This window comes from Cynocephalus volans, chromosome 2 (genome assembly GCF_027409185.1).
Source record: "Cynocephalus volans isolate mCynVol1 chromosome 2, mCynVol1.pri, whole genome shotgun sequence".
In the NCBI taxonomy this organism is placed as follows: domain Eukaryota; kingdom Metazoa; phylum Chordata; class Mammalia; order Dermoptera; family Cynocephalidae; genus Cynocephalus; species Cynocephalus volans.
This window is the reverse complement of record NC_084461.1, coordinates 177591851-177616511: the sequence shown is the minus strand read 5'-3', so window position 1 is coordinate 177616511 and position 24661 is coordinate 177591851. Positions and strand designations below refer to the sequence as shown.

The 24661-nt window shown below is 53.0% G+C and overlaps 1 protein-coding gene across 1 annotated transcript in view; it reads right to left on the bottom strand.

Moving 5' to 3' along the window:
• Window positions 1-24661, bottom strand: part of GALNT9 (polypeptide N-acetylgalactosaminyltransferase 9) — a 154820-nt gene that overhangs the window by 28283 nt on the left and 101876 nt on the right. The window contains exon 6 of the mRNA XM_063087450.1: window positions 15037-15154. Coding sequence (XP_062943520.1) covers window positions 15037-15154 — 118 coding nt within the window. The remainder of the gene's footprint in view (window positions 1-15036; window positions 15155-24661) is intronic.

The window sequence follows — 24661 nt, the reverse complement described above, 5'->3', positions numbered from 1 at the left end:
CTGGGGGCAGGAGATGAGCTGGGGAGTGAGGACCAGAGGGCACACCACGGAACCAGCTGCAGGCTCCTCCCTGCCGCAGAGTTGTGGGAACAGTGGCACAGTCTGCTCCAGTGACACAGAGCCTGATGGACACGTTAAAGTTGCTCGAGGCAGAGGCCCCACCCTCCTCAGGGCCTGTGGCCAACGGGATGTCCACTTCTCAGGTCAGAAGCCAGGAGCCGCTCTCCAAGTCCCCCATGAGACATAAACAAGAGTTTATAGAGCACTTACTCTGCCAGGCACTGGTTTCAAGGCATCACACGTGTTAACTGATTTAATCCTGATGAAACCATATTTTCCAGATGAGTAAACTGAGGCAGGGAGGGGTTAAGGAACTTGCCCATGGTCATGGTTAGTAGGTGGTGGAGTCACAGGCTCCTGGGCCCTGACCTCAGCCACCTCACTCTTGAACAAGTGCAGAGAAGGGGACAATATTAGAAGTCAAACACACAAGAAGATGCAAAGTTCCCGGATGCTCTCGCCACCCAGAGCTGGGGGCTCTGCACTGTTCCCTTGACTCTGGACAGATGTGTGATTCCTTTGTCAGAGAGGACACAATGTCACCACAAGCCTGCTTCTGCCTTCAGCACCAGAGCTCACGTGTGGAGTTCTGCGGCTGCCACGCCATGAGCATGCCCAGCCATGGAAGGACCACTGCAGCTGCTCTCACGATGGCCCCACTGAACTCTTGGGACAGGCTGCATCACCTGCCAGCCACGTGCACCACCGTGGATAAACATCCTGCCCAGGGGAGCCTGGGGACCAGCTCAGCCCAGTTGCCTCCTGACACAGGGCCCCTTCTGGAACTCTTGACCCACAAAGTTGTGAGCAAAAGAAAATGGTCATTTTAAGCCGCTAAATTATGGGGTAGTTTGTTATGCAGCAATAGCAGCAGGAACACAGACTGGCCATAGCTGGGCCTGGGAGTGTCTGTGAGCTCCCCACGTTCCTCTCCAGGATTGACAGGAGAAGCCGGCCATGTGCCCGCCCACCCTGTGTTCCACCTGACCCCCCAGGATCCAGCTGCCACGCCCAGGTCCTCGCATCCAGCTGCCACGCCCAGGTCCTCGCCGCTGGGGAAAAAGTCCTCATGGTGTCAGTCAGGAGGCTGCAGTCGGACGGCCCTTGCCCCGTGCCCTTCACTGTGCTGCTCTGATCTCAGGGGCAGTGCTATCCTTCCATGGTAGGGGACGTGGCCCACATGGGCAGGGTGGGGCTGGCTGACATGTTGGTAGATACGTCAGTGGCTCGGTCATGTGCAAGACCCAAGTTCATGGCTGCGCTGCTTCGGCTCTAAGCTGTTTGTGCTACGCTTCCCGGTGGTGGCCCAGCAGCCACCTGGTTCTCGGTGGCTCTGAGACCACTGCCCTCACCCACACTGCCAGTCCTCAGAACTTCCTGCCACTCTCTCTCCTGAAGGACCTGTCTCAGAGACACATGGGCCTGCTCTGGCGTTTCTCAGCAGACAGCAGGTGCCATGCGGTTCCTCACCGTTCATCCAGAACATTCCGTTGAGTGACAGCCCGCAGCAGACCTGCTGCTGGAGGAGGAGCGGGGAATGAGGTGTGGTGGCAGCCTACATCCTCTGTCACACGGTGTGGTCAGGCCACCTCCAGGGAGGTGATGTTGGAGCTGAGACCTGCAGAAGTGGGTGGTGGGACTTTGGTGCTAGGCGTGGGCTAGGTCTGGAGCCACCCTCTCCTAAGTCAGAGTTTTAGTGAAGGACAAGAAAGAGAACAGGGAGGGGGGATGGCTCTGAGCCTGTGGTAACACCTTCGGGGGGTGGGAGTAGCAGGTCTGGTGCTGGGGACCCTAACCTACCCTGCTCTGTGGCCACAGCCAGGCCAGTGGGCTGGATCCAGTCTCCACCTGCTGCCCCCAGGACAGGGGTGGCCAGGTGGCCTGGGCTGACTTCAAGGTCAGACAGGCCTTTCAAATTTGAGCAAACATCAGCCTCCCTCCCCAGGCACTGATCTCAGCCTCAGTGACTGTGCCAGATCTCACGAATAGATTAGCTGTGACAGGCTGGTAAATCCTCGCAGGCTCCACACTGCATCCAAGTTCTAGGAGGGCTCATCAGCTGGTGGGATGGGCTGGGGGCAGTGGCAGTCCCTTGGCGGGGAGCGCTGGATCAGCATCCAGTGGGGAGGGGTCTAGGGCTCCCAGCTCGTGGACTTGGGGCCATCTCAGAACCAGAGGGGACGCATCACGTGGGTCCATCTGAGCTCCCAGAGGACTGGATCCCAGTGACAGGGTGGGTCTCTGCTCCGTCCCCCTCTCTCCTTCCTTTCCTCCCTGTTTCCTTCCTTCCTTCCTGCTTTCCCCTGCCCACCCCACACCTGCTCACAGGATGGCCTCTGCAGGAGACTCATGGGGTGGTGGGTGTGGGGTCCTCTCCTCTGTTCAGCTCGGGGTGGCCAGCCACCTGTGCCCAGTCAGCAAGGCCACAGTGCACAGTGTGGACCAAGCCCAGGATCATGCCTGACCTGAAATGGGCAGCATCTGCCAGGCCTGTGGCGGGAGTGAGACCGCCGTACTCAGCAGGTGACCCACAACCTCTGCCTGTGACCACCAGCCTTGGGTGTCCACCTCTCCCTGGTGTGCAGGCCCTGATCCAGGTCCTGGTGATACATTAGTGAACTCACAGACAAAACCCCTGACTGTCGGGAGCTGGGATGACAGCGGGGGAGGGGTGATGTCAGGTGCCAACTGCACGAGGTTCCTGCGGCAGCTGTAACAAACCCCACAGACTGGGGGATTAACGCCGCACACGTCCGCTCTCTCATGGTGCTGGAGGTTGGAGGGCAACGTGGGTCTCGCTGGCTGAGGCCAAGGTGTCCGCAGGGCTGGTTCCTCCAGGGGAGAAGCCTTTGTGTCTTCCTGCTTCTGGTGGCCGCCCACATCCCTGGGTTCGTGGCCATATCGCTCTGACCTCTGCTTCCATTGTCACATCTCCTCCTCTGATTCTGACCTGCCAGCCTCCCTCTTATAAGGACACTTGTGAGGATGTTGGGCCACCCAGATAATCCAGAGTAATGTCCCATGTTAAGCTCCTTCACTGATCACACCTGCAAAGTCCCTTTTGCCGTGGAAGGTCACATCACAGGTTCCAAGAATTATGATGTGAATGTCCTTGCACAGGGATAGCACAGTCCTGAGGGATGAGGGTGGCCTTCCAGGGACAGTGATGGGCCTGGGTGGGAACTGGGAGGCGGAGAGAGCTGACAGGGTTCTGTGTGGATCTGAAGGAAGAGCCAAACAGGATTGGGTGTGGGTTGGATGGATGTGGAGAAAGGCAGGGACGAGGATGGGCCCACGCTGCTGTTGACTGAGTCAGGACAGGAAAGGGGTGTGGACGTGTCGATCTTGGGATGTGATCAGATGCCCGAGTGGAGGCACCAGGTGGGCGGCTGGCGTCCAGGCGAGAGGCTGGGGTGTATGTGCAGACAGAGAGGACAAGCCTGAGCCCGGGCTGGCCAGCTGGAGCCGGCAAGGCACGAGGAGGGGCAGCCACGTCCAGGGCGGCATCGGGGGCCAGACCTGAGTGTGATTCTCGCGTCAGCCAGTACTCCTGCATGACTTTGGACAAGTCACTGAACCGGTGGGGGTGTGGCGCATGGTGGAGAGAGAGACAGAGAGGGCAGGGGAGAGGAAGGGAGAGACAGGAGGGAGGAAATTGTCTCTTGCAAGGGCTTGGTGTGGCCTGAGTGCCACCAGCTGCCCGCCCAGGCCATGCCACTTTTCGGCGTCTGTGTAGTGATGGCCCCCAGGTGCTCCCTCTGCACACCGCCCACCCCAGGACAATGACCACGCGCTGGGCTTCCCCACCATCCCTTCCACGTGAGGCCAAGGTCTCTCTGATTCCACCCTCTTCCCTCATCTGCATCCCCCTCTCCTGGGCCCCTCTGTCCCCAGGGACATCTACGCATCCTCCACCTCCTACTTCCTGTGGTTTTCCGAGCCAGCACCCTTGGGTTTGGTGTCCAGGCTAGTCCTTTTTCCTGAGCCTTGGGCCTAGTTTCCAGTTGCTTGCTGGCCCTTTTCTTGTTTTGCGGGGTGTGGGGCCTTCTCTTTGTCCTCCAGAGGTAGTGTGGCTCCCAAGAAGATGCTGCAAAGTATTGTGAGGGGCACCCGCCAGGACAGAAGCCAATCCAGGGATGTAAACCAGGGGTCTGTAGTGCAGGAACAGGCCACCCATGCATGGGAGCCAAGAAGCCAGACTGAGGCGAGGAGGAAGCCAGAGGCCAGCCAAGCTGGCAACTGCTCCCACCTGGAGAGGGGATGGGGTGGAGAGGGTTCCAGGAGTCCCCTGGAAACACAGAGGGTAGGGGTGGGAACAGGAGGAAACAGATGCCTGGGCTCTCCCTCCCCTGCCTGCTCTGGGCCCTGCTGGTGGGAGCTGGGTGATCAGCCTGCAGGGTCACTTCTGATGGGGGCGCAGCCCACGGGGACAGGAAGGATCGAGAACGTTTCAACTTCCCCCAGCTGGCTGTGTTCGCCACAAGGATCCACAGTGGTTTGTCAATTTATAGAGCTTCTCCACGCGGTGGGCTTGTCACAGAGTGCTGCCTTAAATCATCACTGTTTAGTACTAAACATGCTCCACTAAGGACAACTGTATTTAGGAAGGTTGCTTGAGATAAATCCCGTCCCTGCTCCAAACAGGGCAGCTGAGTGGGGATGGTTGTCCTGCAGGAGAGAGGGCTCTGGAGGCCACACAGGTGCGGAATAAAATGGAATTGGGGGGCCTTCAGTTGGGCCCATCTGGTTGCTCTGACCACTCTCCTCACACCCCGCTGCCCTGCCCTGCTCCATTCCTAGGCTTGTAGGGAGACCCCACTCTAAGACTCAGCATCAGGTCAGAGGCTCCAGGGCTGGATATGGGCCTAAGTAGAATTGCTTCCCCTGGAGGGCCCTTTGGTTTCCAGCCTCGGCCTGTTTTCAACAGGAACAGCCACAATCCTGGGCTTGCACAGCCTCCCAGAAGCCCTCGGATGGGGCGGAATAGCTGTGCTCACCCAGATGATGGGCCTGTGAGCACCCTGGACGCCTGCTGCCTTCACCTGCGCCCCCAGGCTCTCCTGGGAGGCTTGTGTGCACATTTTGTGTTACAGTCTGTCCTACCTTCCTTTCATGTCTCTGCCACAATCTTCTTTCTTGCTACTTATAATTTACTTTATCTTGCTGGAATTTTTGTTTCGTGGCAAGCTCCCTTAAATCTGGACAGCAATAAAAGTAAAATACATATATTATATACAGACACATACATGCACGGACACATCTATATGCTTTATATGTATAAAGTATACATAGAATGTGGAGGTAACATTGTGTATGTGTCTATAATTATGTCTACACCTGTATTCCTGTCTATACCCACATCAACACCTGCACATACATCTCTTTGTATATCACATCATCTAAGTCAGTAAACTGGCCCCAGGTGTCCCACAAGCAGCTCCAACCCCAGAAGCCCTCATTCAGAGCAGGGAGGACCTCCCCAAGGCGGAGCCTAAGACCTACCTTCACCAAGGAGAAAGCGCAGCCCAGGTTAGGGACCTGCCACGGTCACAGTGCTGGGGCAGAATGGAGCATGGTGCCGGCCCTCCTTCCTGCTAGATTCCCACCTCTTCAGGTGCCTCCGAGGACTTCTTTCCTCCCATTAAAATAACTCCTCCCCTGCCCAGTTATTAGTCAGCGTGACATGCAGTCTGCAGCTGCTCAGGTGAGCACGCTCCTGCTCTTCCTCCACTCCCTGATCATCAGCACAGCGGTGGCCACCACCCTCCACCAGACACCTCGCTCTCAGCTACTGCGTGGAGGCAAAAAGATGTCCATGCCCCAAATTCCACCTACCTGCTTCCCAGTGGGGCGTGGGGACTCTGACCTCACTGTGGGATGTCTCTCTTCACACACGACCCCCATCTGCCAGGCACACTCCCTTCCCAGCCTCCTCCCATGCCTCAGTTAACCATGTGTCCTGTCCTCGGCCACCCTCCAGCAGAGCTCTCGTGCGTCATGGGTCACCTACCTTCCCATGCTACCACAGCTGCAAGATTCTCACAGAATATTCTCGCCCGTCTTTCCAGTGCCACACATCAGTGGAGGACATCCCATCTCCCCAGGAGCCTGAGGCTCGGCTGTAGGGTCTGGAGACACCATGACATCCCTCCTGATGTCTCCACCCCCACCCCTGCACATACATGGTGATATCCCAGGGGGCTGCGCCTCCCCCAATCCCCAGCCCCATGCCAACTTCTCATTCAAACACAACAGAGGGTCTCAGAGGGAATCCCCCATCCCATGTGAGACCTGGTTCCTGAAATCCAAGATGAGCAGTCTTTTGGGAAAACAGAGTTGGGTTCTCATGGCAGCCCCGGTCCTATCAGTTCTTCCCTTCTGATGCCTGCGGCTCTTTCGTGAGTCACGGGACACCTCCTCCTATTTCTCCCTCCTTCCCCAATCCCTCAGACACAGCTTCCATCCAGACCCCACCCTGACCCTCAGATGTGGCCCAACTGCGACCCCCACCTTGTGTTCCCAGGCTCCTTGAACTCCACATGTCCAATGAGGCTCTCACTGCGCCACATGCTTGCTGTCCCCAGGGAAGGCCCCCTACCTCCGGGGGTCCCAGGAATCACTGTTTTCCCATCCCACCCACCCATCACTGCTTCTGCCAATTTTGCATGCTAAACATTTCTCTGAGTACTGTGTCTACCAAGTCCCAGCTGGAAAGATAATTCATCCTAAATGGTTCCACTGAAAAGATGTTAATGAAGGGAATATTCAAGGATGTGTGGCCGGGGGCAAAGTGAACCACAGCAGGGGATTTTGTGACACCATTCCAGATAAATGTCAGGAAAAAGGATCTGAAGCACCTTGGGCTCCCAAGCCAGGGCAGTGGGAGGCAGAGGACCTGAGCCATGGCACCCAAAGTCCACATTCAGCCCAGTGACAACCACCAAGCTGCCACCAGAAGCCCCCTGGGCTCCCTGCCAGAATGAGGGGGTGCCATGGGCCTTGACCACGCCCCTCCCTCCTTCCACCCTGTCCCCCTCTCCATTCCCCTCTCTCTCTCCTCCCCAACTGCTCCACAACATCTTAGAATATAAAAATAATAATAATAAATAAATTTTAAAAAGAAAAAAGTAACGGTCTGTGCTCAGAGCTTGACACAGAGGAGGTGCTGCCTGCCAGGGTCAAGTTGCAGGGAGTCGCGGCCACACTGGGACCAGCCATGAGGCACTGAGTGGGAAGGAACCCTCATCTTGCTGACATCCCGCTGGAGCTCCCCATGGGCCGGGCCCACTGGAGGGAAGGGAGGAGGAGCCTGGGGGATTCGGCCACTCCAAGCAGGGCCGGGATGGGCAAGACCCAGGAGCACCAAGCCCTTCTCTCCCCATGAGGACCAGGTTCCCACTCAGCAGCTTCTCTCACTGCCAACGATCCACGGCCCTGGCCCCAGAGTGGCTGGAAAATGCACCCCACTTCTGACGCCCTATTATGTCAGGACAGTGTCCAGCAAGAATGTGGTCGAGAGCCAGGCAAGGCACAGACGTGAACAGGAGAGGGACAGGACAGGAGAGCGATCAGGGAATCCAACCGAGCGGAGAAGTGAATGGTGCTGGTGGCTGCGGCTGAGCAGTCTCAGAGAACAGAGTTGAGAGACGCAACCCAGTGGCCATGCGGGGCTCCCTTGAACCACAGAAGGGAATCATCGGGGCTATTCCCTGAGACTGTGCGGCCCCAAGTCCTCCGTCACTGGCGGATTCTCAGCCTGTCCCTGCTTGGTTTGAGCCTGGGACCTAGTCCCTACGATGGTCCCCAGGCTTCCTGCCCTCTGGCTGCAACAGGGTTTGGTCAGTAGAAGGTGGGTTTAGTTTGCAGGGGAGGTTGGGGTGTTTCTTCCCCAGGCCTCCCTACTCAGGCACCTCATCTGTCTGACAGGTGCAACGTCCCCGTGTCACCAAGTCCCACAGCGCTACAACCTCCCCTGATCCCTTCAGCTTTGGGGACAACCGCTCCTCTCTCTTTGTTGGTTTTGGAGGCACATCTGTTGGCCTCTAAGATCTGACAGCACGGACGCCTGCTGTGGCTTCCTTAGGACACTGACAGTTTGCCTGGACACCTGCCCCCGAGGATGCTAATGCCTCCAACCCCGGAAGGTCTAGTGTTCAGTGTGCAGATGACAAAATAAATCAAACATGGAGAATTGATGCTTTTAGGTTAAGCTCAGGAATGATTTGCAAAGGTTTGGTGTTTAATAATAAAAACATTTAAGGACAGTCAGCATTTTAAAGAATCTGCCAGATTAACCTCCTGATTCCATTTTTAAAATGTGTAATTGGGGGTTGATTCTAAATTTGTGGTTTAAAATGGGATGTGTGAGAGAATTTAATACATTTGCAAGCAATCCTGAAATGTTTAAGAGAAATTGAGATTTGGTTTAAATTCAATTTACTAGATATACTGAATTTTTAAAGCACTTGGTGGGGGGGATTTCTGGTATGTATCAGGCATTCAAAGTGCTTAAAAGAAAATACGTTACATTTATGAGCATCATTTTTAAAAGGTTCGAGGGAATTTAACTAAAGGCAGAAATAGAACTAACTGACTTTAACGGCATCTAATCTGCACACCCTGAGTTAATCAAACATTAATCAAAGACAAAGGGAACTTGTCTGTTCTTATTTCATTGAATTTATAACCATAATAATATGATCTTTAAGTTGAACTTAAAGGCTTAAAGCAAATAGGTTTTGAAAGGTGTAACTTAATAAACTGTGTATAAATGTTTAAAAAGTAGTTTTCAATAATCTTTTCCGTGAATAGAAGCCCCACAGGCAAAACACAAAAGAAAACGAAATGAAATCCTCCAAAACCCCAAAAATAGAAAACGAAGCAAAAACCCAGCAAAACCTCAGACCCTCACACTGACACAGCTCACGGGAAGCCGCGGTGACCCTGGCCCGAGGACACTGATTCATTCACTTGGTAGGTGCTTATTGAGTATTTACTGCGGCCAGGCGCTGTCCAGAGCAGGGTGCACACATGTGTGTCCCTTACCCCAAGATGGGGATGATCACATATACAGGTTCAAATCCAGCTGCCTGAGGGGATGCATGCCCACCATGGTGGCAATGGGGGAGCTTTGGCCCCGAGTCACAAGAGGCTGGGACTAGACAGGTTGGAACAGAGTGTACCTGTGGCTGGTCTGTGCCTGGCGCTGGTGTCATGTGAGGCCGGGGTAGAGACGGCGGCTGCCCCACCAGGAGCGCATACAGCCACCACATGAGGGGTGGGCTCTCCAGAGGCTTTTGTAGGGGGAGCAGCTCCTTTGCAGAAGCCATGGTGCTCACCCCTCCTTCCTATCAGCCAGGGTTGGGTGGCATGACCAGGGCCAAGCCCATTGCTGGTGGCAGAATGGATGGCCATGGGCTACTGAGACCAGCGTTTTTCCATGGGGGCCACAGCTGATGTCTGGGAGATCAATTCATTACTGTCCCATGCATGGTAGGAAATCTGGTGTCCCAGGCATCCCTTGGGCTATGGTGACACCACAATACCCCAGCATTTCCAGACACCCTCGGGGGAATGGGATGGATGTCAGGAATCAGCCCCAACAGCCCTACACTGTCTATGTCCCAGCTCCTCACAAAGTCCTACTCATGGGACGGGCTCGGTACATGTATGTTTAGAGAATTGAAAGTGCCCCAAAACACACAGGCACATAGACACAGACACACAGAAACAGACACATACACAGACACGCACAGACACACACACACAGATACACACAGACACACACAGACACATAGGCACACAGACACACAGATACACACATGGACACCCTAGCACCCTCTCCAGGTACTCTGGGCACTTCAGGTCTCCCCGGGTGTGGACCCCCCTCTTCCTGCCAGCTGAGCCCACAGTCGGTGCTCAATAGATGCTTGCTGCTGTGTCTGTCACTCCTCTGCTTCCCTAGTTCATCCTAATTTTTGTCTGTGCAGAGCGGAGGCCTCACAGCCAGGTTTTAATCACACAGGATTTAACACACTGCGTCCAGACTGCCTGGCACACAGTGGGTGCTCAAACGTGCGGCACAGCGCCCCGAGCACCAGGAGTGTGTGCCTTCTCATTCAGGGCCAACCTGCTGTCGGTGGCACCCACCCGCTTTCCCTGCCAGACTCATTTTCTCTTGAATCTGGGACACGTAGACATGGCTCTGCTGGACATTACCACATCCATTGGCACTGATGGCTTTACAGTCTCCCTGCGCACCTCTACATGGGCTCCAGCTCCACACCTGACTTCCAGCGCTCTGAGGCTCATGCTGCTTGCAGGCGTCCTCCAAGGCCCATGTGGCTGCTGCTCCAGCAAGGAGCTGGCCCTGCCCTAGGCGGGTCCTGCTGGCACTGGGGGCAGGACAGTCCTTGGAGTATGGGGTCATTCCGTAAGAGGCTGGGGGTTAGTCCCAGATCCAACACAAATTATGACACCCCAACGTCCTGCTGTGCTCTGGCACCCCCTGATCGGCACAACCTCGGGGGACTGAACCAACAGACAGCTCGCAGGGGAGGGCTCCATCGTTCATTCATGCTGTGCCATTCAGCATGCACCTACTACATGCCGATGACAGGTGCAGCATTGAGCAGAGCCCACAGTGTCCTATACTGTGTGGAGGAGGAGCTGCGGGTTCTGGGGCCCATGTCTCTAGCTGGAATGTTCCTCATGTTTCTCTGGGATGGAGTAGTCCCCTTCTCAGGGAAGTCAGTGTTATCTCCTGCAGAGGTAAGACTGGCTAGGAGTCAGGCATGGCTGTGTGGTTTGGAGACAGCTGTGGAACTTCGTGTGCCTCAGTTTCCTCATTATGACACCAGGACAGCAGTGGGGCTGTCGTGCAGATACAACAAGGCAAAGTGCAAGTGCCTGGCATGTAACCCAGGCCTGCCATGTGAGTGATTGCTGTGATCACAATGTCCATCACACCCACCAGGGGCCATCACAGACACTGGAACCTGTGCAAGGAAAGGGAAGACAGGGCAGCACTGTGTCCACTTTCCCGAGGAAGATACAGACACAGGAACTACTGACATGCAGTGGTGTTTCTGAACTGTGTTCTGAGAAGCCCCCAGAGTCTGGACAGGTGTCCCTCGCTCGGAAAGGCCCTGATAAGTCCTGCAGTAAAGAGGTTTCCTAAATGGATTTGACCAGGGAAGCTTGCAGTTCCACGGAAGACAGCTTAGCCATTTCTGGTACTCCTCTCCCAGAAAGAGATATGAAAACACCCGTAAAACCATCTAAAGTGGCCTAAAAAGATGTCTGTAAACCTGCACTTACATATTCTTCCTTACAGATAAATTATAAACAGCTGCTCAGAAGTTACTAGAAGCTCATTAGCAATGTAGTTTTTCCAAGTTTGAAAGTCGTGATTTTAGATGTCCTGAGGTGAGATTAGAAAACTCCCCAAAGGGGTCATCCAGTGGTGCCCCCAACACTGGCCCAGCACAGACTCGCACTTTAGGGGGGTCTTGTCTCTGTTCCTGGTCCATGTCAGCAGCTACATGGACCAAAAACAATTCCACATCTGAGCTCCAGACAGACCCCCTCACTTGTGTGGAGACCACAGGCCCCTGCCCCGCTGCAGGTTGGTCATAGAGTGGTGCAGGTGGGCTGGGCTGCATGGACCCTTCGCCTGGAGTGGGGGCCATGGTAGGGGCGAGGTCTTGGCCATTCATTCATTCGCTCATTCATTCATTCATTTGTTCATCCAGTAATGGTCACTGAACACCTACTGAGTGCAGGCACCTTCCAGGCACGGGGACCCTGCCCTGCCCCATGCGTCTGATGGGTGAGGAGGGCTCAGCCAAGAGCCAAGGAAAACGTGTGTGGGTCCCAGGCAGGAGCACACCTGCTGTCACCTCTCCATGTGGGGCTTGGCTCCTCCACAGTGGGGCATCTGGGTTCCCAGAGCACAAGGTAGAAGCATGTATATTGTGACCAGCCTTGGGCGTCCCTTGGCTTTGTGTCTGCTGCACTCCACAGCTGACCAGCACCAGCCTAGCCCAGATCCAAGGCAGACAGACCCAGCACTAACTCTTAAGGAGGAGTGTCCACATCACAGAGAAAGTTGAGTGGCCACCTTGGGAAGCACCATCTGTACAGCACATGAGAAGAAAACTGCACGTGGTTGAATCCCTGCTGCAGGGTCTTTGGTGAAGCACTGGATGAAGTCATTCGTTCATATGTAGGAACCCTGGTATGAGCAAGTCCTTGTGAAAGAATTTGCCCCCACCTTCCCTTTCTTACAGATCCCTTCTTCGCATGTGCCACATGACTGCAAATTCCCAGGCTTGACTCAGAGGCTGACTCGGATGCTTGATTAGCTCTCTGTGGTGGTCAAGGGCTCTTGAAGACCATGTGGTCTGGCTCAGGCCACCTGCCTGCCCAGGACTCGCACTGTGTCTCCCAGCTGGGCAGCCCCTGGCATCAGATCCCAGCTCCCTGGCTCCCCACTGTCCAGTAGGAGGGGCCATGGCTGGGGTTCTCAGGAGCCCTGGGGGATTTGTGCTGAGCAGTTGGGAGAGGTCTGTGTGCTTGGATGTCCCCCGGAGCTGGGCAGCCAAAACCCAGACCCATGGGGCAGCTGCAGGAAAGGTTCTTGGTGCCTGGGCACTGCTCTTTGAACCCAGGGCCTTTGGCAAGGCACCCCCTGTCCTTGGGCCAGGTGCTGGAGGTCCTGGGGGTTACAATTTCTGCAGGAACTTCAGTTATGTTCAGGGGACAGAGTGGAAAGAGCATTGGGCTTCTCCTCACCCTCCATCTTTGGAATCCTTCTTCGAATGCTCCACATTCCTGTCTTGCTCAGTAATAAACATAGAATAACACCTCTGTTGCAAGGTGAATTGTGTTTCCCCCAAAATATGTTGGAGTCCTGACCCTCAATACTTCGGAATGTGATCTTATTTGGAAATAGGGCCTTTACAGAGATAACTAAGTTAAAATGAAGTCACTGGGGTGGGACCTAATCCAATATGACTGGTGTGCTTATAAAAAGCGGAAATTTGGACACAGAAGGGCACAGAGGCAGGAGGATGTGGGGACAGGGAGAAGATGAACATATGACCGGAATGATGCCATGTGCAGGCCGAGGGTTGCTGAAGATGCAGGAGGGCTCCACCCCGGAGCCTCCGTGGGACAGCGGCCCCACCCACGCCGTGACTTCAGACTCCAGCCTGCAGAGCTGCAAGGGGAACAGTCCCCGCTGCTTTAAGCCCCCAGCTCTTGTTTTCGTGATGGCAGCCCCAGGAAACGGATACATCCAGCACATACAAACACCGGGGTGACTTACCAAGGCAGTTGCTTCTTGGTTAGAGACAGAGCTAACCAGCTGGTTAGAGACTCAGACTAGTCTGGGGTTCAGTTCCTGCTCTGGGTGCCCCAGCTCAATTCCCTCCCTTTTCTGGGGCCTCCACTTGCTCATATATGAATTGGAGTCTCTAAACTGGGCATTCTTGTTGCAGGAACCGCATGAAAAACTGTGGGGGCGTACCTGCTTACAGACGAGGACTTGACTGCCTCAAGCTGGGCCTCACAAGTGCCCCGACATTGAGAGCTTAAACCCACAACCTCCTGCAGGAAGAGGTGTTCTCATGGGTGATGTCCTTTGATATCCCACACCTCGTGACATCCTTCGACTCACATGGCCTTGGAATGACTTGCTGCCCACGTGGCCACATCAATCTCCTGTGCACCCATCCTGCTGAGCCCTGGCGGGTGTGGACAAAGCCCAGAAAACCATCTGCAGATCAGGCCGGACCCTCGCTGAATTCAAATCTGATTTATTTCTTTTCAGAATAAAAGGATGCATTGAACAATTTTTTTTTTCCTCCGCAAAATGCTCAGAGAGCTGGTGGCGCAGCTGAGTAACCTGAGAAAGTAGAATCTAGCTCCCTCCTCTCCGGGCCCAGCCCTTCCTGGCCCGGGAGCCTCTCTGTGGGCTCCTCAGGGCCCTGGCATCTTGTGACTAGAGGCAGCCATCAACCCCACCTGCCCCTCCAGGTCTTCCCATCTCAGGAGTGGCACCTCCCTCTGTCCAGCTGCTCTGTCCCTCTGTCCCGTTCTGCCGAGACACCTTTGACCACTCACAGCCCCACCCATTCACCAGCAAACCCCTCTGTGCTTCCACAGAATGCATCCAGCAGTGGAGAATGATTGAGCCTCTGTCGTCACCGTCCAAGCCGCCCTCCCCTCCCTGGCAATTCCAGAAGCCCTGGCCTCTCTGCTCTCCTCACACCCTGTGGTCTGTGCTCTCCCCATAGAATCACAGAGGCTGGAGCAATCCTGGAAGGGGGTGGAAAGCCCAGTCCCTGCTCTTTGGAGGGCTCAACGTGACTCCTCAGAACTGAGACCTGCCTCTCCCCAGGGATGCCCCCAACTCTCTCCCCATACCCAGGCCTGCTGAGGCCTCCACTGCGAGCTGCTTTCCATAGCACCATGAAGTGTTGCTCATGGGGTCTCCAGGCACTCCAGCCTCCACCTGCACCCCTGCCTTCCACATCCACCCAAGACAAACAGCAGTGCTTGTCGCACAGATGGTTTCAGCCCGAGTCTCTTCTCACACAGCCAAGCTCTGCTCTGAAGAACCAGCTTTCTGGAATCTCCAGTCCATCACCACCAGCCAACACTTTTGTGTCATGCAACAAAAATGAATGGCTTGAAAAAGAAAATGACACATGACATATCATCTTTTGTTATATTTGAAAGGTGTGGAATTTCTTGGTCATGTTGCTACAGAGGTTTCTAGCACAGACTCTGGGGCCTTTGTCATGACTGATCATGAACAAGCAGCTCACGCAACAGGGTGGGTCCCTTGTGCAGGAAAGGTCAACCCCCAGCAAGCCTGCTCCTGCACACCCTCTGTGAGAGGTCTTGGTGCCACCCAGACAGAGAGACCCCCGCATGGCCCCTGCGTGGCCCCCACGTGGCCTTACTTACCCGCATGCCCAGCTCAATGTTCTCCCCACCATACACCTCCATGCCTGGGTCCAGCAGGCCAATATCCCCAAAATACTCTCGGTCCACCACGAAAGAGCAGCCGATCATGGCAGGGGTCCTATGAGAAACAGAGACAGCCACATGAGAATGTCGCCAGGGCAGACCCTCAGCCCCTCCGGCCAGCTGCAGAGCCTGGGCCAAGCCAGCAGCCAGGAGCGCCTGGGGAGGCCCTGCAGGCCTCTTTCCCCTCCTCTCTTCTTGTGACCACGTGCTTCTGGTCACCATGTGAATTGCTGTGGCTAGTGCCTGGAACAGCTGTTTTCCAGCTGCCAGGGACTTGTCTTTGCCTCCATCAGAGCCTTGGCACAGACCAGAGTCCACATGCTCATTGCTAACATCAACAGATGATAAAAGCCAGCATTTAACTCAGGCAACTCAGTGTAGGGGATTAAAGAAACAATCGATTTGTCCAGTGAGTTGTGTGGCTGCCTTGAACATCATCTCCCAAGCTTGAGGCACTTGCCTGCCTCATTCGTTGTCTGCCCTGTCTGTGTATCAGTAGTCAGGACTGCAGTGGGCAGTTGTGTAGGCTGTGCACTGCTCAACACTATGGAACCTCATTGACATCAGACTGTCTCTGAATGACATACCTTGTGTTGGAGTGAGCAGGGCTGAAGCCATATAGGGACCTAAAACTGCCTGGGCTGCAAAGGGGGTGGGAGGGGGTTGAATTTTTAAAAGGATAGTTTTTTTTTTTCCTCTTCACTCTTTCTTCCCATTCCTTGACTTGGCTTGCTTGCTAAATAGAACAAGGCTGAGAAGCTAATCAGTGCTTTGCAAAGCTAACAGTTCTTTCTTTGAGACTCAGAGTTTTGAGAAGTGATCAAGGCCAAATGACTAGAAGCTGACCTTGGGCACCAGCCAAGACAACCAGAGCTCTGCGAAGTGAAACTATGCAAAAGGCTGCAGAAAAGATGATTATACTCTGGAACAAATCAAACTCTTGCAGGTTCCTGAGACAACAGCAAAGATGAGAACAGAAACCAGGCGAAGGCTTGGCGAGACCTTGTACCTGATGTACCTGACTTATAGACACGGAGTCCTTATAGCTCACCCAGCTTGAACCTGCAGAGTTGCACATACTACCCAGACCCTGAGATAAAGACGGGAGCAGAAACCAGACAGAGTCTTGACAAGACCTTGCACCTGAGACCCTACATGAAGCCCTTGCTGCTCCTGTGTCCCTCCCTCCTGCTTTTCATTTCCCACGTTCCCTTCCCTCATCCCCCATTTAAGAAACCCTCAGTAATGTAAATCTTTGAGATAGGATAGCCTACCATCTCCTCCAGCTGAATGCATCTGCTTTTCTAACACCAACCGTTTAACTTCTGAGGTTTTTTTCCTTCTCAAGGGGGCCGGCAGCCGGACCTGAGTTCGGTAACTCTTGGAGTTTCAGAGTGTACAACCTGTGCAGGTGTATGCAACAGACTGCCAGCTGTGCTATTATTTCTGTGACAGTCCTGTTTATTTCTACATATTTAAAAATGTCACCAAATTTAGCTTTGCCCTGTATCTGTGAAATCATGTGTTACTTATATATTTTTTCTAATATGCATTGAAAATCTTCAGTGTTGTGCTGCCCCTGGGAAGCAGGTGCATGGAGCAGTGAGGGGGAAGGTGGGACGTGAGGAAGCAGAGTGCAGGAGCACGTGGACGGCACCACTGTGAGTAACACTCATCCACTCATGCTCGCCTGAGTTTATACTGAGTGCTGCTAGGTGGTGAGGATAAAAAAGAGAAAGCAAAGAGAAAGGAAAAATACATCTCTAGTAAGAAGTAGGCATGGTCTATATGTTGTAAGAAAGCAGGAACTTCTAAGCTTTCGATGAAAGATTTTGCCTGAAAACAAAGACAATTCCCTTGTACGTGGAGGGCTTAGTTTCTTCCAAGCCCTTAGGAGCCCTGAGAGGATTTGGCAAAGCCTTCCTGGTGTCCCCAAATGCTGGCGCCAAAGGTGGAGGCTACTCCCCGCCTAAATGGCTGATGCCTTTCGTTCCTCCTCTGGGTGTTAAATCTCTCTTCAATAAAAACAGCCGCAAAAAAAATTGGTCTCTGTCATAATTTAAAAGCGATTCTGCCCCCAGTGACTGAGGAGTCAGAAGTAAATGCCCATCAATTGTACAAGAATAACAGGGGCATTAAAAAGCAATTATCCTTTTATTTGTGCAAAGATCCAATTTGTTCTGTCATTAGATTTTGGCCACAAACCTAACAGTCATGAAATTTTAATACCGTCTTTGATTTTTAATAGCGAGCATCTGATTGGCTAAGACCTAGTTCAGTGGCACACGACAGGTATTTCTCTCCTTTCCTTAACAACAACAACGATCTCAGGGTGATCGCTGATGAATGGAAGTGCCAAATTCCCCGCCAAGTCTATTATAGCTGGTAATGATTTTTTTATTATTGCTCAGAGTTCCAAAATAAATTTAAAATAAAATCATAAGGCGACGGTAGTAGAATCAGCTGGCACTGAATTTATTTGCATGAGAAGTTCTTGCTGTGATTACAGAAAAGAGCAAGGGCTGAGGGACACATAGGCTCAGGGGTTCTCAGGTTCGGGGGGGCATGCCCTGGTCATTATGGGGACAGTCCTCTCCTCTGGGCTTTCCCACTGTGTGCGGGGGACAGTAATACATGGCAAAAGGCCTCCCCACCAAGGTCCTGCCTGGTAGAGCTGCTCATCCCTGACCACTTGTCCTCTAGCTTTTAATCTTCTGGGACCTCTAAGCCCATGCAGACCTCTTTTGTTGTTGCTTTAACATTAAAAGTGGAATCGACCTCACAGTCCACCACGGGGTGAACGGATGCACCAGTCATGGTCCATCCACACGGTGGGTATTATATGGCCATAAAAAGGAATGAAGCTCTGACACATGCTACAACGTGGATGAACCTTGAATACATGATGTTCAGTGAAAGGCGCCAGACACAGAGGACCTCATCTGGTGTGAGTCCATCTATATAAAATGTCTGCTGGACCGTACACTTCAGCACGGCTAGTTTTATGTTACCTGGATTTCCCCAGGGGTCCATCGACTGCTTTGACTCTCCATAGACATCAAGAACGGCAACAAGAACAGCCACATCCCATCAGGACCCATAACTGCCACAACTGTGGCTGCCCCAAAGGAGGCCAGGCCCTGTCCTGGTGCTCAGCTCCTCCAACCCTCCACCGAGCCTGTGAGGGAGGCACCACTGTCACCCTGCCTTCACCGGCATGGTCACTTGCTCAAGTGGAGCAGCAGGATGCCCACCGTCGTCCACCCCCACTGGTCTGGCTTTGGCTTTTCTTTGATGAGGTTCTGCTGATCTCGGTCCCAGGGGTCTGAGTTGGGTCGTACGGTGCACCAGCCCAGCTATTGGCTCAGGAATAGGCATTGCCACCAAGAGTCAGGCCAAGCCAAGGAACACACAAGGAGGGCAACAGTCTTCTGGTGGTGACATTAGAGCCCTGGATAAGGCTGTGCCTGAATGTTACGTAGTAAGTCCCTTGTTTTGAGTAATTCAGATCTCGCTGGCTGTGAAGGGTACAGGTCTAGTGCATTTCTCTTAGTGCCCCTGCAGTATTACATCTTATGTGTGTACTGCAGTTTATGTACCCGTCCATGGTTAATGGATATTTGGCTGTTTGTCTTCTCTGCTCTCCTGCAGGACCCTGTGCAGGTGTGTGCAGACCTACGGGTGACACTGGCTCCAGGTGGGAGAGTCTGAAGCCAAGGAAAGGTCAGGGGTGGGGCCTGCTCAGGACATATCCCTCAGCCTGTGTCCTCTGATCCTCCAGGGGTCACAGCACACCAAGCCCTCAGAGAGCAAGGTGTTCTGTCTGAAGACAAAGCCAGAAACACAACAGCTCTTTGCAGAAAGAAAGGCTCAGCTCACCCCAGACGGGGCTCGGATCCGATTGCGAGGAGGAGACAGGAGCTGCGTGTTTTAGTGGGGTTGGGGACATCAAGACCTGCTTCCCCAGAGGCCCAGCAGTTGACCCGTGGGTCTGCACAAATATGCTCAGGGAAGCTGAGGGGCCAGATGTCTGTCAGCTGGGGATGGGTGAACTAACCACATGCACAGGACACAGGACCACAGAGGAGCTGGGATAAGTGCAACACGGAGCTCAAAGTGCTGTGCAGTGAAGCCACACGTCGGGGAGTGAGGCACACAGGGCACCGTCATGGCAGAAGCCCACGATACCACACACCACATGTGTGCACATGTGCACTAGCGTGTGAAAACAGTACCCGAGAGCTCAGTCACTTATGTTCCTTTTGCACTAACTTGGCTTTGCGAATGTTGAATGATACAATTTTAATTTTAACTTTGGTTTCAGTCAACATTTGCCACCTTCAATCAGAGGGACTGAAGCAAAAAGTTGAAATTAAACATGGAATAAATTAAAGGTTAAAATGAATGGAGGCACATCAAGGTTCTGAGTCTGGTTATTGAGAGGAGGAGTCAGTGAAATTGGACCAGGGCTGGGGTCAACCACTCAGGCATCGTGTTTTATGTCTTCCATTTAAAGAAGAGGCATCCGGGAAAGGTCTGCAGATTATTCCATCTTCTGTACGACGTGTAAACAGGGTCAGGTTCACTGACTCTGCTCCTCCAACCCGGCCTCCTGACCCCCCACTCCCTGCAGGCTCACCCTGACTGGGTCTCCCCAGAGGGGGGACTCTCAGGGGTCTCAGCTGTGCCTTGTTCCTTGGAGGAAGGAGACTACCTGGGGTCCCCCTTCCTCTACAGCCCAGTCTCAGGCTAGAGCGGGCTCTGTGGGTTGAGGGAGGGAGTATGGGAGTGGGAGTGGGAACTCGGGGTTGTACGGTTTTGAATTTAACTTTCTAGCGGATCTCAGGCAGGCAGGTTTGGTTGAATCACAACCCTCATTCCTGGAGGGGTTGACGACACTCCAGCATGGCAGGGTGTCCACTGCCTGTGCCCACGTCTCTTCCAGGAGGAACAGGAGCCCCCAATGCCTCTCCTGCAGCCGCACCTGAGCCAGCAGCTCGAAGGCAGCTCCACCCAGGTGTCCTCCAGTCATACTCCTTCCATCAGGGTGAATGAGATCTTAATTAGACTCCCCAGAAATCCTCTGAGGTGAGGCTTGGTGTGTGAGTGTTTGTCCCAGGAGAAACTGGGGAGGGAGCGGGAAAGCTGGCAGAAACGGGAGGAGGCTGGAGAGCTGCCACCTCCCGCAGGTCTCTGCAGTGTGAGTCCATCCAGACCCAGGCAGCAATATGGGCACTCCTGCCCAGGGTGTCTACAGACCCAGGTGTTTCAACTCTGCCGGGGCAAAGGGGCCTCTGAAGATGAATCGCAGGGCAGGCAGAAGCCCCCGGGCTGGGAGGGCATGCAGACATAGCAAAGAGTTCCAAGGGGATGGGGCACCCACTACAGCCGCATCCCAGCTGTGGTCGGACCCCTCCCTGCCTTGCAGCCACCCTGACACTAACCCTCAGAGTCTGACATTTTATGTTATTTTAAAATTGTTTCTGAGGAGGAAGGAAAGCATGTGGTATGCTCTAGAAATATATTTTTTAATTCAAAATTGAAAAAGTAAAAGACTTTTGATACTTGAAAAGTGAGATGCTTATTTAGTCATACATTTATGTCTAACATTCCATTCCCCAAAGAGAGGACATAAATAGGGCCCCCTAGAAGAGGTCCACAGCTTTCTTTGTTGAGACGCAGAGAGTTAGTGTTTCAGGCTTTGCTGCCGCACAGTCTGAGGCAACTGCTCAACTCTGTACTGCAGAGGAGTGGCCACAGTATGCAAAAGAGCGGCCTGGCTGTGTGCCAATAAAGCTTTATTTACAGACACAATTGTGTGAAGCGTAGTTTGCAGACCCCTGCTGTGTCTCTTTGCAAATACTCTGCACTGCTTTAAATATACTTATTCACTTTCAATTATGGAAAATTTCAAGCGCACACAAAAGGAGAAAGAATGGCAGAACGAGTTTTCAGGTACAAATTACTCAGATTCAGTATTACCAACATTTCACCCTTCTCATTTTCTTTCTCTATGGGAAGAATTTAAAGCAAATCTCAGGCATCCTTCAGCCTTAAATCCCTCAGACTGACATTTCCTAATGACAGAAATGATCATAACGAGGGCGCCTGGCACAAAGCTGACTTTCAAATGTTGGTTGGATGAACACTTGGCACTCAAGAGCTGAGAGGACCAGCAGAACCCTTGGAGAAGAAGCAAGGGGGCATCACAGGGGCAGTGCACATGAGCAGAGTCCAAGTCTTCAACAAGTGACCTTCAAATCATGGATGTGTTTCCCTCTCTTGCCCCTGCACTCAAGGATGTTGGGACCCTCTCGAAGTGTCAGAGGCTCCAAGAAGCTCCAGGCAAACAGCTCTGCTTACATTAGAGGCACCTTGCACTTTGGGGTGTATGTGCTGGAATACTCCCTGGATGCTTGGTACTGACACAGTGTGGCATGGCTGCAAGCTGAGGGATGTGCTGGGATGGTGTGATGGTTCGATCTGGGTGTCAACTTGACCAGATAAAGGAATACTGAATAGTTGGTAAAGCATTATTTCTGGGCATGTCTGTGAGGGTGTTTGCAGCAGAGACTGGCATGTGAGAGTGGGCTAAGAGGGAAAGATCTGCTCTTACTGTGGGCAGGCACCATCCAATGGGCCAGGGCCTGGAGAGAACACAAACAAGGAAAGGCAAGTGGGTTGCTCTCTCTCCTGGAGCTGGGACACTCTCCCTCTTGCCCCTGGACATCAGAACTCCAGGTTCTCTTGCTTTGGGGCTCCAGAACTTACACCAGCAGCCCCTGGAGTACTCAGGCATTCACTTCAGACTGAGCCATGCTACCAGTTTCTCTGGGTCTCCAGCTTGCAGACAGCCTGTCATGGGACTTCTCAGCTCCATAATCACGTGACCCTATTCCCCTAATGCATCCCCTCTCATATATCTATACTTATATATATATCTGAGGGTACTTTAAAAAGTTTATGGAAAGATTTCTGTTATCTTTTAATTCTATTTTCCACAAAATTTTTCAAGTACTCCATTATATTCTATTGGTTCTGTCTCTCTCTGGAGAACCCTAAGGCAGACAGCTCACTTGGAAAAGTAACACAAAGGAGGACTGAGTGCTGGATGCTGAGTGAGTGCTGAGTGCTGAGTGAGTGCTGAGTGCATAGTGTGGGTGCTGAATGCTGAGTGAGTGCTGAGTACTGAGTACTGAGTGAGTGCTGAGTACTGAGTGAGTGCTGAGTGCTGAGTGTGGGTGCTGAGTGCGTAGTGTGGGTGCTGAGTGCTGAGTGAGTGCTGAGCAAGGAGCCCTTATCTATATAGTACAGAAGGCTTCCACTCCCTGGGGTGGGGTAGGCTATGAGCAGGGGGCACGAGGCTTTATGCCGATATCAAGTGTTGCTGCCAGCATCAAGAGCTAACACAGGTGCAGAATTTGGAGACCTGAGTGGTCCTGATTCTAAAGAGGAACACTGAGTCTTCACTGTCCCAGGAAACTACCTTTTCAGATAGGCAGCCCCAGCCTGTGTGCAGACAAATACACACAGAGATATACATATGCAACAGACAGGCAGACACACACATAGACACACATGTGTACCTGAAAATATATGCATATACACACAGACACACAATGCAACAGACAGGCAGATACACACAGATTCATATAGACACACACAACACATAAACACACATATGTACCTGTACATGCACACACATAAACACAGACACTCACACACACATGCTCACTCATGCATAGACAACACATATTCCGGAGTTCATGTAATTCTCGAGCACTGTACAAATCAGGAAACTGATAAAAATGAAGACCACCCAGGCGATTCCCTTCAGCTTTAGGTGGACTGACAAGGTATAGAGCAAGTCAATCTGCTTTTAGCTTCTTAAGAAGGATGTGTGCTGACAGGCATGGTCAGGAGATTGGCACATGCATGTGCACATGGACAGTCAGTGAGCACATGGAGAGCTCTGATGGTCACCAAATGCTGGTGCACTGACAGCCAAGGTGCCGTTCTACATGCATTTGATGGCACACGTGGAATGAGGAGGGGGGATCAAGACTGGCCTTGCTGTGGAGATGCTGGCACAGCAACCCTCATGGAAAAGTCTAGGCTATGACTAGAGGGCCAGCAATATTATGGTGTGCTCTGAGATTTAGTACAGCACAAGGATGAAGCATATGGATCTGAGAGCCTGACCTGGTTATATTACCTGCTAGCTGTGTGACCCTGGGTGAGTGCTCAACCTCTCTGTGCTCAGCTCCCTCACCTGTAACATGAGAATTGCATCGTGCCTCCCTCAAATGGCTGCTGTGGGATGAGGTGTGTTGACATGTGCAAACTGCTCAGAAGAGCTTCTGGAGCCCGGAACCACTTGCTGTTACTATTTTATTCTGTAATTCTTCCACTGGCATCTTCTCAGGAAAACAATCCAAAGGCTATCGGCACAAATCTGTGCATTGAGGCATGAGTGCAAGTGGCAAAAAGGGAAATCAACTCAGGGCCTGTCAGTGTGGAGAGGGGTGAATGGACTTGAGCCGTCCCTTTGAGGGACCATCACGGCCCCTCAGACCCGGGATCGTAGGGACCACGCAGCACCACTGGAACGATCCTCAGAAAACGTTCAGTGAAAAAGCCAGAAGGTAAAATATAACTGTTCTGCCACTGAGACTAGAGAAACAATAGTGTGTGTGCGACTGTGTGTGTGTGTGTGCGTGTGCATGTGAGGGTGTGAATATACGTGTGTGTGACTGTGCGTGAGTGGGGTTGTGTGCGTGTCTGTATCTCTGTGTGTGCATGTGTGTGCGTGTGTCTGTGCCTGTATGTATTTGTATATGTGAACGGATGTGTGTTTGTGTGTGTGTAAGTGTATCTGTGTGAGTGTGTGAGTGTATATCTATGTGTGTGTGACCAGCCATCATGTCCCTACACCCCTCCTTTTGTTGAGAGGCTGCTGCCCCACGCAGGGGCCTGCCCCCGCATCCTGCTCCACAGACCTCTCTCTCCTGAGGGTGGGAGTTTTTTCTTGGGGCTCTTCTGGTCTTGCTCGGAAGCCTGGCTGACCACAGCAGGCCCCTCCCAGGCCACCAGCAGGACTGGAATGTGTCTGAATTCTCACTTGGGACAGAGGGCAGATGTTACTCATGACCATTGGAGCTGCAAGCTGGGTCACAACAGTTACAGTCAACCTGCCAGGGGTAATCCAGCTCACTCAGATGCCCCATGCCACCCCTGTGTAATGCATAGTTATAAACAAGTTGTGTGCCTCTTTTGTTGTCCCAATTTTGACCCCATTGGAACCCCTAAAATCCCCCCATTTCAGTGACAGCTCACATCCAGCCATCTCCTTCAATGGCCAGTTCCCCCAGGGAGATTCTTAGGTTCCAACAGCACCAAGGGGCTGCCACAGTTCCTGCCCCACATATCTCCCCTGTCCCCACCAGCCCAGCCTGGACTGGTGCCCAGGAGGCTCCAGAATGCAGCCCATCATCTTCCCTTTCTCAAGTGTGGCAAGGGGGACATCTGTTTTCCCCCCTGCCCAGCCCCGAAGTGCATTTTC